This window comes from Rhinolophus hipposideros (assembly GCF_964194185.1).
Source record: "Rhinolophus hipposideros genome assembly, chromosome: X".
Taxonomy (NCBI): Eukaryota; Metazoa; Chordata; class Mammalia; order Chiroptera; family Rhinolophidae; genus Rhinolophus; species Rhinolophus hipposideros.
In genome coordinates, this window is record NC_138046.1 from 36,365,224 (window position 1) to 36,380,991 (window position 15,768).

At 47.4% G+C, this 15,768-nt stretch overlaps 1 protein-coding gene across 4 annotated transcripts in view; it reads left to right on the plus strand.

Moving 5' to 3' along the window:
• SEPTIN6 (septin 6) overlaps window positions 1-15,768 on the plus strand; it is an 82,389-nt gene that overhangs the window by 51,469 nt on the left and 15,152 nt on the right. For all 4 annotated transcript variants that reach the window (XM_081043850.1, XM_081043851.1, XM_081043852.1 and 1 more), the window contains exons 5-7: window positions 2,761-2,922; window positions 12,115-12,211; window positions 15,008-15,176. In XM_081043850.1, the coding sequence (XP_080899976.1) occupies window positions 2,761-2,922; window positions 12,115-12,211; window positions 15,008-15,176 (428 nt within the window). The remainder of the gene's footprint in view (window positions 1-2,760; window positions 2,923-12,114; window positions 12,212-15,007; window positions 15,177-15,768) is intronic.

A 15,768-nucleotide genomic window follows, 5' to 3' on the forward strand; every position in this document is an offset into this window, starting at 1 on the left:
TACATTTTCCTCCTAATATTTTGTAGGTGCCTGACACTGTGATGAGCACTTTATATACATTATTTTATCTTTCTAATATCCAGTATGGTGGATACTATTATTATTCCTATTTTACACATGAGACACAGAGTCAAAAATCTTGCTCAGCTTTAGACAACTTGTTATGGGCCTGAGATTCAGCCTGAGCTCTCTCATACTCCATGGTATTTTTTTTAACAAAAATCTAATTTACATGCAGTGATTTAGTAGCACATCCACTATAAAACTGAATTTCAGCTATAATCAAAATGGAGCAATTTTCCCACAATGAGCTCACCGCCCCTGAGTAATTGACTGTTCTGGAAATGTCATACCCTGCAATGACCTGTACAGGGCAGCAGAGAACCAGTCGGCTGGCGAGGGGGCAGGTACATAAGCAGCCTTTGGTATATGTTTATAGTGTTCCCATGGAGACATGATAAAAAGTGACAAGGAGGGTGGCCGGTTGGCTCACTGGTTAGAGCATGGTGCTCAGATCACCAAGGTCGCTGGTTTGATTCCCACATGGACCAGTGAGCTGTGCCCTCCACCACTAGATTGAAAACAGCAACTTGACATGGAGCTGATGGGTCCTGGAAAAACACACTGTTCCCCAATATTCCCCAATGAAAAATAAAAAATAAATCACAGGGGCTGGCCTGGTGGCTCAGGCGGTTGGAGCTCTGTGCTCCTAACACAGAAGGCTGCCGGTACGATTCCCACATGGGCCAGTGGGCTCTCAACCACAAGGTTGCCGGTTCGATTCCTCGAATCCCACAAGGGATGGTGGGCTGCGTCCCCTGCAACTAAGATTGAAAGGAAAACAACTTGACTTGGGAAAAGCCCTAGAAATACACACTGTTCCCCAATAAAATCCTATTCCCCTTCCTCAATAAAATCTTAAAACAAATAAATAAATAAATCACAGAACAACAACAACAAAAAGTGACAAGGAGAGTTGGCTCTGCCTGCTGTTTCAGATCCAAGTTTAGCCTTATTGTTAAGTCCGGAGTCTTAACCATGAGCTATCTACCAGCTAAGATCCAAATTGATGGGCTGTGTGGTATCTTAATATCAAAGTCACTGCTGGGGTGAAGCAGAAAGATGATAGTTGATAATTTGTGGTTGACAAGAGGGAGGGCTTTGCCCCTCACTCACCCACTCTCCCAAAAAAGACTTCAAGGGAGGTCCCTTCAAGGTCTAATCTTTGCGTGATGTAGCACCTGAAGCCGTGTTGTATCAGCCTTTAGAGGCGCTCCTGAGGCAAAGTGCAAAAGAGGCAGAATTTGTCTCCCAGCCCTCCATTTCAGAACTCTTTTCAGGACCCCAGCTCCATCCATGCCACCCCATTGGAAGCTGCTGGCAGGAACAACTGAGTTCTCCATGTGAACCTTGGGGGTGCTCTGTCTCACTAAGTCACATGCATTTCAAGTTCCTTTACCTTCCGGCAACAAAAGCCTTGTCCCTTCTTGGAGGAATTTCAAGGATCAGGGTTCAAGTGCCTTGAATTGGGGGCAGCATTAGGCCTTTCTCCTGCTGCCTCAAATTGGGCTTGTATGCCTGCTTTCTTTATGCAGAAATTAACCACAAGACTCAGACAGTATAACTCTTTGCATATGTCTCAGATCAAATTGGAAACTGAGAGGGTCTTCTTCACCTAACTGGATTGGTTCATCAGTGTTTGCTGCCAGAAATAAGGCCAGATGTGAATTTTCACTGAGCTCCACTCCACCCTGCCTCCCCTGCCTCCCCTTCCTGCCATAACCTATGTGGGTCTCCATCACACTGGCTGGGGCTAAGCCTGTGTTAGCTCAGCTGTGGGCATGGTCAAAGTGGCCGGGAGCCAAGTCATTCCCCTCTGCCAAGTCAGACCCCTCTTCGCATGATGGAAACTGGGGCCCCTGGCATTTCCTTGAAAAGGCAGCAGACCTTGGTGCGATAAACAACTCCGGATGCAGCTGCTTGTGCCCGATCTGCGCTGGGGGGGCCTGCTCATCTGCCACCTCACTTAGCCAACCCCCTCCCCAAAAATCGCATACATGCCTCCCTCGCTCTGCCCTGGGCGCGACTTCACCAGCCCCTGTCTGCGGACCGGTGAACCTCGCCCGGGAGCGCAGAATAAAGCACTCAGTTTTCTCAACCCGCCTGAGTCTCTTAGCTTCATTATCTCGCCGCAAGCCTTACAGCCTGCACTGGATGGGTTGGGACAGTTTACTGTTAGCAAGGAGTTGCCATTTCTCCCCTTGTCAACCACAGATTATCAACTGTCATCTTTCAGTTTCAAATCACCCGAGCAGTGACTTTGATATTAAGATACCACACAGCCCATCAATTTGGATCTTAGCTGGTAGACAGCTCATGGTTAAGATTCTAGACTTAACAATACGGCTAAACTTGGATCTGGATCCCAGTTCTGCTACTTATCTGCTCTGTGGCCTTGGACAAGTTATTTAGCCTCTCTATGCGTCAATTTCTCATTGGTAAAATAATGGTAATGATACCCCCTGGGAGGGTTATTGTCAGGATTAATTGTTTTAATCCATATAAAGCACTTACTTCAGTGCCCGATACTTTGTAAGCACTCATTGTCATTTATTACATTGTTATTTGGCTTCCAGAGGTGACCAGTCCTAGACCACTGGGTTGAACTGCTCCCTCTGGCAGCTGGTGGAAGTCCTAGGCCATGCTGCTATAGTTGCAGGTTACCAACAATGATCCCACTTTGCTCCCTCCCTTCCCTAGGTGAACATCATCCCCATCATTGCCAAATCAGATGCAGTTTCTAAGAGTGAGCTAACAAAGTTCAAGATCAAAATCACCAGCGAGCTTGTCAGCAATGGGGTCCAGATCTACCAGTTCCCTACAGATGATGAGTCAGTGGCAGAGATCAACGGAACCATGAATGTGAGTGGGGGCACAGGGGTTCAACTTGCTGGCCATTTGCTCTTTATTTCTATTATTATTTCACTGAATTAGCTGTCAAACATCTTCACCATTTATCTCAGTGTAGTCAACTCTTGGTTATCTGAGTCTCAGGTATCAGTGAGAGAGTATTCCAAACCAAACAGCCCCTCTCTCCTAGCTGTGGCTACTTCAAAGCCTCAGAGATTAATACCATGTTTCCCCGAAAATAAGACCTAGCCGGACCATCAGCTCTAATGTGTCTTTAGGAACAAAATTAAAATATAAGACTGAGTCTTACATTACATAAGATCCAGTCTTATATTATAGTAAAGTAAGACCAGGTCTTATATTAATTTTTGCTCCATGAGACGCATTAGAGCTCATGGTCTGGCTGGGTCTTATTTTCGGGGAAACACGGTAGCCAGAGACTAAGGCAGGGAAAGGCTGACTCCAGGAAGAGTCTGAAGCAGGAGATTCAGACCTCTCCTTCCACCCTCCACTTTGATGCTGCTCGGTCTAGGCCAGAAAGCCCCCAGGGACATTCTTGTTCTCTAACCCAAACAGTGCGGGTGACGGTGACAATTGACAGCAGTGCAAGAAGGAAAGGCTAAACAAGTTAGCTGGCTTTGGACATTCAAGGATAATCTATACTCAGATAATCAAGCCCTCTGCCTCTGGGAGGAAAAATGATATATAGCCTCCAATTTTCCTGGTGACTAGAGAAATGTTAGTTTCAAGTTTCACGGTTATGCTTTGCCTTATTAAATGTGAATGAATTTAAAGAAACCAACTTTCCATCTTGCCTCTCCTCCCCCTCTTACCCCCATTAGAGGAATGAGTAATGAAGAAGGCAGAAAGTCAAACATCTCCTTGTGATTTTTCACAATGTGTTGATGTTGTTGCCGTGAAATCTTCAATGTTGTGATTTCAAGGAGCCAGCTAATAGCTTTCAGAAAGCCTCTGCTTTGGGAACAGATTTCTTTTTCTCTATTGAGAGGCATCAGTTTTTCCTAATGACATAATGCCTGGGTGTAGCCAAACTCAGGAAAGCCTTGTAATAAAAGCCATTTTTAGAAAACTTTTCCTGCTGCTGCTGCCCCAAAAGTTATCGTTATAGCATCAGCTGACACCTCCGATGAATTGGCCAACAAATTAGCACAGCAGGGCAGAAGTCATTGTCTCGCCTGATTTCCCACCCTTCAGTACACCCGATATGTTTGTTATTAGAAGTCCCTCATCATCTCTGACAAATCTGTCCCAAAAGTAAGGCTATGCAGATTGTGTTAGGTGGAGTTATACCTCTGATCAGTCGTGAGCATTAAGAGAAAAAAAAAAAAAAAAGATCAGTGCTTATCCTCTCAAGCTGTCAGGGTGTTTGAATGGAAACCAGGTTCTGTCATAATGAGAAAACCTGAAAGGGTGCCTAGCCTACAGAAAAACGGGAGGTAGAGAGTAGTATCATCTGATGTCACTGGCACTGATGTCTGGAAGCACCTGTCACCTCAGAACATCGGGCCTCATGGATATACCTTCAAACTTGGGTTCCCTAAGTCAGCAGGCAACTTTCAGGCTGTGGCTTGCTTTGCTTAGAAAGAGGCTAAGAGTGCTCAGCAGTCTCAAGGTATCACACAAAACTACATTTCACTGTTACCTAAATCAAGTTTGGTGTCGATTACTGCCCAAAGAGCCCAAAGAAACTAGAGTGACATGGGTTGGTGAGGAGAAAAATGTCATTTATTCTAGATGTCGGCAGCTAGGGAAGATGGCAGACTAATGTCTAAAACCCACCTTCCTGGAGCCAAAATGATTAAGAGGTTTTATAGGCAGGTAAGTGGGAAAGAACAAAGGAAAGCAGGCCTCAGGGCTAATAGTTGAGAAGTCGTCTCCTGCGGTCTTCTGAGGCCTCAGGTCTGCCTGAAAGTTATCTTCAATCTTATTGTCCATAGCCCTCTGCAAAAAACTGCTAGGGAGTTGTGATCATGGGTCCCAGTGCCTGAGGATTAAAGAAGCTGCTCTTTTTAGGTTAGGATATTGTTCATTAATGAGGTACGGGCAGCCTTGGAGAAGGGAACAAACTGAGTTCTTCAGTTAATCAGTGGAAAGAGAAACAAAGAGGAAACAGCTGGATATTAGTATGGATCAAACTGCAAACTAGCTAAGTTTAGTTACATTATTGATCTACCAAATTTCACCCTTAGCAACTACATTTTGGATCGGGGTGACAACCATTGTGGCCTCTGCTCTCAGCTCAGCTCTGTCCTCCTATTTGAACCTAGGGCAAGCACGGTCTTAAGGGTGGAAACTTCTTATGGTATGACGCAGTTCTTAACCACATCGAATGGGCTATGAAAGGGTTCTGGGTCCTTACTTACAATGGTCCAAAGTTTGTCAGTGTTTCACTTTGAAAAACTAATTTTTTTCCTTTTTTAAAATTAAAGCATAATTGACATACAATATCATATTAGTTTCGGGTGTACAACATAGTGATTTGACATTTATATGCCTTATGATATGATCACCCCATAAAGTCTAGTAACCGTCTGTCACCATACAAAGTTATTACAATAATACTGGTTATTTTTCTTATGCTGTACATTACATCCCCATGACTTATTATTTTTTATAACTGGAGGTTTAGTGGATTTAGGGTTACCCCTATAAAAACATCACTCATTCCCTGGCATTCCACCAGGCTTTTCTGAGTGGGGAAGAGAGGGGTGGCCTCCCAGCTAGTGTGCCTGGAATTGGGCATGCCTGTGGGAGGGAGGCATTCATGTGAATGCTGTGTGTTACATGTGTTGTGATGGGGGACAGGCTGGGGAGTCACTGTTATAAAATACATACACAGAATTGCCTAGCCTGCCCACCACCACTACAACTGTGTCGAAAGTTCCCAGGGTCTTCGGAAAAGCCGTGGTATATGATGCTGCATCATCAGAGACCTGGGCTTGGGTGGTAGGAAGAATGGGTTCTGGCCTTTCAATTCTGGATTTGACTTCAGCCCCACAGCCTCAGCCACCCCAGCCAATTACCTTGAATGGGGTTGATGTTGATAATAACCACCCTGTAAGTCTGTTGTGAGAATCAAATTAAATCTGCCTGGTAGCACTGGGAAATGATATCCTTGCACACACTTATCAGAACAGACTTTTATGCCAGTTACAAAGGAGTGGGAAGTCTCCAGAGCCATTTGAATATGCCTGGGGTGAGGGTGGGGGGGGCTGTGTGTTTTAGAGCAGGGAGGGGTAAAATGATAGCATTTTAAGGAAGAGGGGAAGCAAGTGACTAACAAACAATGTCTTTTGGAGATAAAATGACCGGCCCAAGGGAATACTGACATTTTTTAAATGCCTTTATTCTCTTATTTTTGTTTTTTGTTTTTTCTCCTTTTCTCTTGAGCCCAGAGAAATACTTCCCACTTCACACGCCTGCCATTACTTTTAGTTGAGAGGCCAGGATTCCTGAGGATGATACAATGTGTTTTCTCTTTCTCACCTCTTCCCTCAATCTAGCCCTCTGCCCTCTGCCATTGCTTCCCCTTGGCTCTTTTGTGTCATGTGGCTGAAGATTTGGGGTCTCTACAGGAAGGGCAACTTTTTCCTGGGAAGTGTTTAGGGTGGATTTGAAGCTCCCGACATGTCTTGGGTCCCTGAGTAGGAATGAATTGTGCCCAGGTGACCCCCCCTACAAAGTCAACTGGCAGAGGTCAGCTATCTCCAGCCTTTGGGCAGGGTTTTTCGAAATTTCACTGCCCCCTAATGTCCCATGTGTTGCATGCCCAATAACCCTCTCGATCATTCCCCTACTAGGATTGATGCAACATTTCCCACGTCCACCCCTCTCCCACCTTCTGTATCCATAACCTCCTCTTTCCTTCTTTTCTATGTCTCTGTTTCAGAGACAGTCAGTGGAGTGGGAAGAGGTGAACTGAGATGATACTGTGAGAGCAGCTGAGAGGGGGTGAAGGGAGAACCACTTCAGCTGGATGGCCAAGTACCTCTGGGAATTAGCAGAGGTCCTGGAACTGAGCTCCTGATTAAGTCCTGTGTTTTTCCCACCTGAAGAACATTCTTGTGGGTGCAGAGCTAGAAGAGAATAGAGAAGGACTGGCTGTGAAATCAGTGTACAGATTAAACAAACAAAAAACATTTTGCTGCAGGTTTTCCAGAATTGAACTGTGTCTTATAATCTGGAGTTGACAACCAGTTCACCCCAGGGTTAGGAGTGCTCACCTCTTCTGTTGCTCTACCCGCTACCTGCTAAATAGGTGTGGCAGACCAACAGGGATGGGCTTTGAAATCAGAGAGACCTGGATTCCACCTTTTGCTCTGCCCCTTACTATGGTTGTGTGGGGCGGCCTGTGGGGTCTCTGGTCCCGCTCCCCACGTAAGAATGCAGGATGTGGCTAGGCCAAAAAGGAACACCCACGGAGCCATAGGTAGGGGAGTCATACCACTATAGACTCACTGGAGGCTGGAGTCACCCAACATGTGACATGCTGTCCGCTTTTCTGCCAACCGACCGACTCCACTTGACTCACCAACCAGCGCAGCTGTGGCAGTTATATCAGTGGCCAATTGGTTAACTGGCTACAGCCAATGGCCAACTAGCTATAGCCAATGGCCAACTAGCCACAGCCGACGGCCATCTACTACCCGAGCCAGCCCCTTTCCACATGAGGCCGAGAGCCTGGAAACTGCCCTCTGGGGCTCTGTCCCCACACTCCACCCCTACAGGGTCTCGCCTCACAATCTACCCGACAAGCGTCTTCCGCGAGGGTCCCTGTGCGAGAAGCCTGGAGGTGAATGCAATATCCTGGACAGAGCCTGGCTCTATGGGCACAGCCAGACTTCCTAGACTCCTTAAGGTACCACCAGTCTCCTCCTGCCCTCCTGGCAGGCGGTACTGTCACACTGTAACCACATGCTGGGGCTGTGGCAACACCTGAGGAGGGTGGTGAGCATGCCCGCGTGTCACCGCTTTCACCGCCTGATCCGGAGACAGAACTCTCCTACCGACGTCTGTAAGCTGAGGCCATGTAGCACGTCCACCCCTAGAATATACTCCGGAACGGGGAGACATACACCTTGTAGGTACGAGGGGGAAGCCTCCCTATACCCAGTGGTAAGGAAACAGCTTTCACAGTCACAGACTTTCCCCTATAGCCATCAATGCAGATTGCTGGTCCGGGAAACAGTTCTGGGTTCCCATAAACAAGACTGCAGTCTGCGCCAGTGTCAACTAGGGCCACAACCCTCTGCACATTAGAAGGGGACCAATGTATGGACAGTTCCACGTGGGGCCTCCGGTCCCTGCTCATCCCCTCTGACCGGGTACCTTAGTCCCATCTCTAATCAAGCTGAAAGGAGTCGGCCTCAAGCGGCTGCATGAAGTCCTGGAGGGACACAGGTCGCGCTTTCCCAGATTTCTCCTTTAGGCTTCTCCGGAATTGCTGTTCAGGACGCAACTGTTTCCAAAGTTCCAACAAGAGTGCATTGGGTTGTGAGTCTATTTTCTCCCGATCGACCCCTGCTGCCACGAGATCTCGCCACATCTGTGTGCGTGTTACTGAGGCCCAAGAACCCGCCCCTTTACTTTTGATTTGGACTTCCAGGTCTCAACTGTGTGGACCTCCTGTCTTAAGTTCCTTCGCCTCTGGCTTTCAACATCCCCTAGGGTGGCCATGGCAGTTGTAACTTCATGGATCTGTTGCCCCACATAGGGCAACCAAGGATCCAAAAGCACTCGCAGGTGCAGTATCCAAAGCCAGATCTCTCATGCTGGCTGTAAAAAGCTCGTCATCCGGCCCCTGCATGTTAGGGTTGAAAATAGCATGTCTCATACCCATTTCATGGATGATTTGAGTAAGTTCCATATATGGCTGCCATTGACTCACAGTGTCTGGCAGCTCGCCAGCCTGTCCCCATACTATGCGTACCGCAGCAGTGAGCCACTCCATTAGAGAATGGTTACCCTGGTTTGGGGCCAACCTATGGCAGTTCTGTAACCTTTGTCGCAGGGATGGATGCACTGTCACGAAGGCTAGCTTTTCCATTTCGCCTTGGGGAGCAGAGAATGTTGTCTGCTCCCTCATCCCATAAACGTAGTAGCCAAGCCGAGACTGGCTCTCCAGGGCTCTGTCGGTACCGCCTCCCCAGCTCCTGCAACTCAGTGGGAGTGTAAGGAGTGTAGGTTGTGAACTCAGTCACAGCTGGGTTGCCTGCAGCAACGCCCCCGGGGCCCAAAGGTTGCTCACGTTTTACCCTTTGCTTCAAGATTGGCTGGGCTTGGGGGTTGGGAGCTACATTGTCTCCACTGGCTTCCTTCGCCTCTGCCTCAGAGTCTCCACTGTGGGGCCCCTCTTCTAACAGGCGGACGCGGGCTGCCAGCCCTCTAACCGGGACACCTGTTCCGGCACCTGAGCTATTTCATTAGGTGCATTTTTCCTGTAGAGACTCAAGGCCGTGAGGAACATCCCCCCCCTGTGGCTGGTTGTAGCCTTCTCCTCCTCCGGCAACTGCTCAGCCAGAGCCTGCAGGGCCTCTCCATGCTGGCCGGAGAGCCATCCATGTCCTCCCACCCCTCCTTGGGGGTCCAACTCCTGAGAACAGTGGCCACCGGACACCACAGACTGTATGGGGGCCACACGTCCTCCTGCCCAGAGTCAGACTCCATTCCTACCTGGTGTGAATCTTGATCACCGTGCCAGGTGTCTGAGTGGGTGGTGGCCTCCGTGTAAGATGTCCGCAACCCTCGGAGCCTAAGGCAGCAGCAGGTCATCAAAATGAGGGCAACGCCTTCCATGGCCAAGAGGGTGGTGTGCCAGCTGGAGGCTTGAGTCTCCCAGGCAGACCGTGCCTCCCGTCACCGGTGTCTCTCCTCATGGGCCTCCCAAAGCTGGGCTCTCACACACACAATCCGCTCCACCATGCTTCGGTAGGTTTTGGCCGGCACCATTCCCTGCTTACGAAACTGAGCTTTTATACGTGTAAACTGCTCCAGTACATTCCAGAGAGTTTCAGCCAACACCACACCCTGCTCGCTGCGCCATGCATCGTGCGGGGCGGTCTATGGGGTCTCAGCTCCTGCTCCCCACATAAGAACGCAGGACATGGTGAGGCCAAAAAGGAACACCCACGGAGCCATAGGTAGGGGAGTCATACCACTATAGTCTCACTGGAGGCTGGATTCACACGACGTGCGACCTGCTGTCTGCTTTTCTGCCAACCGACTAACTCTCCTCGACTCACCAACCAGCGCAGCCACGGCAGTTATATCAGGGGCCAATTGGCTAACCGGTTACAGCTGATGGCCATCTACTACCCGAGCCAGCTCCTTTCCACGTGAGGCCGAGAGCCTGGAAACTGCTCTCTGGGGCTCTGTCTCCACACTACTGTGTGCCTGCTGGCAAGTCGCTTAGCCCTTCTGGAAGTCAGTTTCTTCTTCTATAAAATGGGATAATATGTATGTCTACCTCCAACATTGTTGTAAAGATTTAATGAGAACGCAAAGTAGAGCACCTGGTATAGAGTACACAGAGTTGAGTGAATCGCTATTGCTGTTAATACCAGGTCTATAGCTATCAATACTATTAGTACAATTGCTACTGCCTACTGTGTGAAGCCTGCTTTGATTCCCCATGAAGTTAGCTGCTCCTTCCTCTGTGTTCCTCCAGCCCTCAAGCCTGTTTATATTCTGAAGTTTACTGTATTATCATTGTTGGCATGTCTCTGCCCTACCAGACTTTGCACTCTCCAGGGGCAGTCTCTGACCTTTTTCAATATTGTATTTTTCTTAAAGCCCAGCACATAGCAGGATCTCAGTAAATATTTGTAGAATGGGTGAATGAGCAAATGGGTCAAAATATCTATGATCAAGGCCTGTTTCTCCAAGCAGGCTAAGAAAGCTCCAGTGGACTTTTTACTTATCCTTTTAGAGCCCTACTCAGGATCACCTGGTTTGTAAACAATATTTACTCAGTGGTTCCATTTGGCCAGTGATCACTCAGCACTTTAACCTGGCCAGCTCCCTGCCAAAAAGGTGCTAGAGAGTGTTTCCTGGGCCCACACTACCAATACAAGCAGATGCCTCCTTCCTCTCTAACCCACAGTCTTCATCAGCCACGCTTTGCTCCTCATTACCCCTGCAAGCACCAAACTCAGAAGCTCAGACTCTTGTTTGTACTTGGCTTTCCTTTTCTCTTTACTATTCCCATGGCCCTGCCACTGCCATTCCGGGAGTATTTATGAAGCATCTACTATGTGGAGAGCACCAGACCATACATTTGCGCCCTTGGTCATATTCTGTCTTATATGATTTTAGGATATGTAATTCAGGCTTCCCCACCAAAATTGTAAGCTCCTAGAGGGAGAAGGAGTCTGTCTTTTTCTTTTGTCTCCCGACAGCACCCAAAATAGAACCCACCACAATCACGGGCATATGGATAAATACTTACGGACTTGACGTCTAGGCTCAAGCATTCGGTGTGAACTCTTGTTCCAGGGAAAGATGAGAACAAGACATGTGCAGCTCAGTCAGCAGTGTGGTTTCAGTATATACCTATTCTCGGGGCTCTTTCTCTGGGGAAGGAGGAGGACCAGTGATCCCAGTCCCCTCCATTCTCCTTTAGCCTCTCAGTCTGCACGTTGCCCCCCTTATCCCATTCACCCACCTTCCAAAGGATTTTCCCCTCAGCGATTGTGAATACTGAAAAGCTACCTAATCTGTGTATCTGCTTATTCTCCTGACTTTCTGTCTCTGTCTGTTCTCTATGCAGTCAGCCATGTCATTATTACCTTCTATTGTGAATTTCTGAACAGCAAAAGCCTGGACTTGGCCTCTTATCCCCACACAGCTTGGGAGCTTAAGAAATGCCTCTTGGGAGGCCGGTTAGCTCAGTTGGTTAGAGCGAGGTGCTCTTAACAACAAGGTTGCCGGTTCGGTCCCCGCATGGTACACTGTGAGCTGTGCCTTCTAACACTAGATTGAAACAGCTATTTGACTTGGTCCTGGAAAAACACACTGAAATAAATAAAAGTTAAAAAAAAAAGAAAGAAATGCATCTTGATGTTGACGACAGTGAGGGACACTGCAGCATGAGGGCCTGAGGCCTAGGAGATGAGCAGCAGTTGTATTGTGGGAGCCTCTGCCTTTCCCCTGGAATTCTGAGCTTTTGTTTGCCTTCCATTTCAGGCCCACCTGCCTTTTGCTGTCATTGGCAGCACAGAAGAACTGAAGATAGGAAACAAGATGATGAAGGCCCGGCAGTACCCTTGGGGCACAGTGCAGGGTGAGTGAGTCTCCAGGAGACAGGAAGAAGAGAGCCCCTTCTGTCTGTCTCTTTGCTTGTACCCAGCCACTGTGTAACCAGTCTGTAACTTGTCCCCAGTCTCTACTTTTTTGGCTTTGGCCTCAAACAGCCATAGGGGTCACTAACAGGCACACTGTCTCCATACCTGCATTATCTGCTCTTTGTCTCCGACAGAGAAAGCATTCCTAAAACAAAAACAAATGTACCTGGAGTGAGGGGGGGAAGGAGTGTGCAAGAAAGCATGTGTGTACCTGAGTGTACCAGGAGATGTACAACAATGTCCAAAGTGGTGTTGTTCATAGTAACAAATAATTAGAAACAACTCAGATATTCATTAAAAATAAATTGGATGAATTGTGAAATATTCAGATAATGGGATATTATACCACAGTGAAAATGAAAGGATTACAGTTACATCTGCATGAATGCATCTCAGAAACATACTGTTGAGCTAAGTAAGTCATAGAATACATGCTGTGTGATTCCATTTATATGAATTCCAAAAGTAGACAGAACTAAGCAAGATATATATCTTTAGGGATTCATATGTAAGTGGTAAAAGTATAAGGAAAAACAAAGGAATGATAAACCCAACAGTCAGATTAAGTGTCATGGTGGGGAAGGGGAGATAAAAGGAGCTTCTAAGGTGCTGGTAATGTTTCACCTTGGCTGTGGATACATTGGTATTCATCTTAAAAAATTATTTAAATTGCACGTTTCATACTCTCTTGTATATATGATTATTTTGCAATTTAAAAACAGACATATTGTATTTACACTAAGGAAAGTTCCTTTTATGGTCTGCCTGGTGTGTGTTACACTTGGACTAGTCAGTTCCGTGGATAAAACAAAGCCTAGGACTCTGCCATCAGTGGAAGAGGTGCCTGGCCCCCTGAGTCTGCAACTATAAGCCAGATCTGGGATTGCAGGGCACCATGTGTGAGAGTGGTTAGCTCACTGCATACTTACCCCTGCCACAGAGCAAACAAGTGAAAGCAGGTGGGAGGTTGTCCACATTGTACCCAAAGGCCAGCATGATTTAGGGCATACCAGAGACCCTCCAGTGGCAGCCAAATTTTCCATAGGTATGACAAGACTGGTTGTCAGAGCTCTGCTAGATTTAGGTCTTCTCTGCCAAGACTGGGGAAACTCCACTAGGAATATTTGCAAATGGTTTCTGGACCAACAGTCCTACCCTGGGAATGAATTTGTGGTCTGAGAGACAGGAACCTGAGGTAACATGAGGAGAAGCCAGCAGGCATGGTTCCAATGACTTCCTCCAACTTACACACACATCTAACCAACAAAGTGTTTTTGAACATTTTTCTTGTAAGCCGGGGTTCACTGTTCTGTTCGAGTGAGGAAGAAGCTGTGTATTGTCTGGTCAGCTTGTAGGAGATGGTCCTGAAAAGTTTCTTGATTGATGCAATTTTTGATATTACCTTATGTTCTATGAGAGTGAGGAGCATTATCCCAAAGGCAATGGGTCTTAAGCAGAAAGATTATGTGAACTGATTTGAGCTTTGGAAAGTTTACTCTGATGACTGCAAGGCAGTCTGCCGCAACTATGCTCCATTATGTCATCCCACACCCCCTCGCTGCCCGCACTTCCCTCTCCCTTACCCTATGAGACAGAATCTGGGGTGACTGTGCCTGCTCATCATCTCATACTGCACTGTCCCCACATGGTCAGGCCATTCCCATTCTGACACAGTGGAGCCATGCCTAGAGACACGTGTCAGAGCACTGCTCACAACATTATATTCCAATCAGAAGTCCATACTGCTGTGATTTGGTTGACATCTCTGTCCTTCTTGGCCACTGCCCCAAATGCAGACTTTTGCTGCACTCTTTTGAGGAAGGGGTATGTTCATTCAGGCTGGAAGGTGGAGCCCACTTTGTCCTGGTCACCATTGCTGCTGTGAGACCATTATCCACCATCTAGAAAAACATGTCCTTTGAAGTTTCTACCATTCAGATGGGCCCTCTTGTCACCATTGTCTATTGATGTCCTAGTTCTTCCCCCTTGCTCCTTGAGGACTTTGGCACCTGGTCATATCCTTTACCTCTGCTTTAGACGACCTGGATTGGAATCCTAGCTCTGCAACCTACTAGCTATGTAACCTTGCCTAACCTCATTGAGAGTTTGCAAAGACTATTCCCTCATCTGCCTGATAAATTCCTATTCTTCATTCAAGAATCATCGTAAGGGTTGCCTCTTTGGTGAAGCCTTCACTCTCCCAGGAGTTCTTAGCCCTCTCCTTTTCTGGGCTTTTATTGCACCTTGGCTATATACCTCCATTTCTGTAATTTTTGCACTGCATTGTATTTGTCTATTTGCAGCTATTTTTCCACTAGCTCCTGATGGCAAGACTCCATGACTTCATTTCTGAATTCTGAGTGCCTCATACAATACAGGGAACAGAGAGTCCATAAATATCTATTGGAAGGACAGCCGAATGTGCATGTGCCATTGTCCTAAAAGTGGTGCAGACCAAGTACTCCTGTGTCTGGTGAATCGGAGTTGAGGTGCTACTGAATGTCTTTGTAGATTTTTTTTTATGGCATTGCAGTTTTCCAGTACTGTCATTCTTGTAACTTTTCATTTGTTTTCTTTTCAGTAGAAAAGCAAATCAGGAGGCAAATTCACAGAATGTATATATGCAGATTGAAAGGCGATATCAATGTTAGATATTTCACCTCTCATTTCATCCATTTCTGCTTCTTATGGCCTTTCTTGAAACATACTTTTATCCCCCAACCCATGCTATGCAGTTGAAAACGAGGCCCACTGCGACTTTGTGAAGCTGCGGGAGATGCTGATTCGGGTCAATATGGAGGACCTCCGGGAGCAAACCCACAGCCGGCACTATGAGCTCTACCGCCGCTGCAAGCTGGAGGAGATGGGCTTCAAGGACACCGACCCCGACAGCAAACCCTTCAGGTACCTCTCCTGCCAGCCCAGCTCAGCCCAGCCCACCCAGGGGTTATAGAAGCTTTGCCCTGGAGCATACATAGGGTCTAGACACAGGTACCCAGATGAGAGTGGCAGGGCTCTGTCACTCGCCACTTCCACCTACCTGTCCCTCTCTGCCTCTGCACACCTATGCTGGGGAGCTGTGGCCAGGTGGACTTAGTAAGCACAGGGCCGGGAAGGAGGTTCATAGGCCCAGCAAGGCTGATGGTCTCACAAGTGCGCCTACGTGGGCACTCGCTCACAGCAGCTAGAGAGGGGCCCTGAGCTGGGGTCTTGTTCTGCAATGTGGCAGTTTGTGATTCTCCTCTGCCCCACTTTCTACATTGGGCTCCTGCTGCTCTGTTGGGTTTCGGTGTGCTCTTTACCCTCCTGCCCATTATCAAAACCAGATAGAACCAGGTAGCAGTCATTGTACATGTGTTGATGAACTTCAGGCTCTTCATTCAGTGTCATTAGTATTTGCATTCAAGGGCTTTTTGTTTTGACCACAGGATGGTAATAAGCATTGACAAATTTCTCACATCAGAATTTAAGATGCTTCTAGAGAAAAGGAATGTTT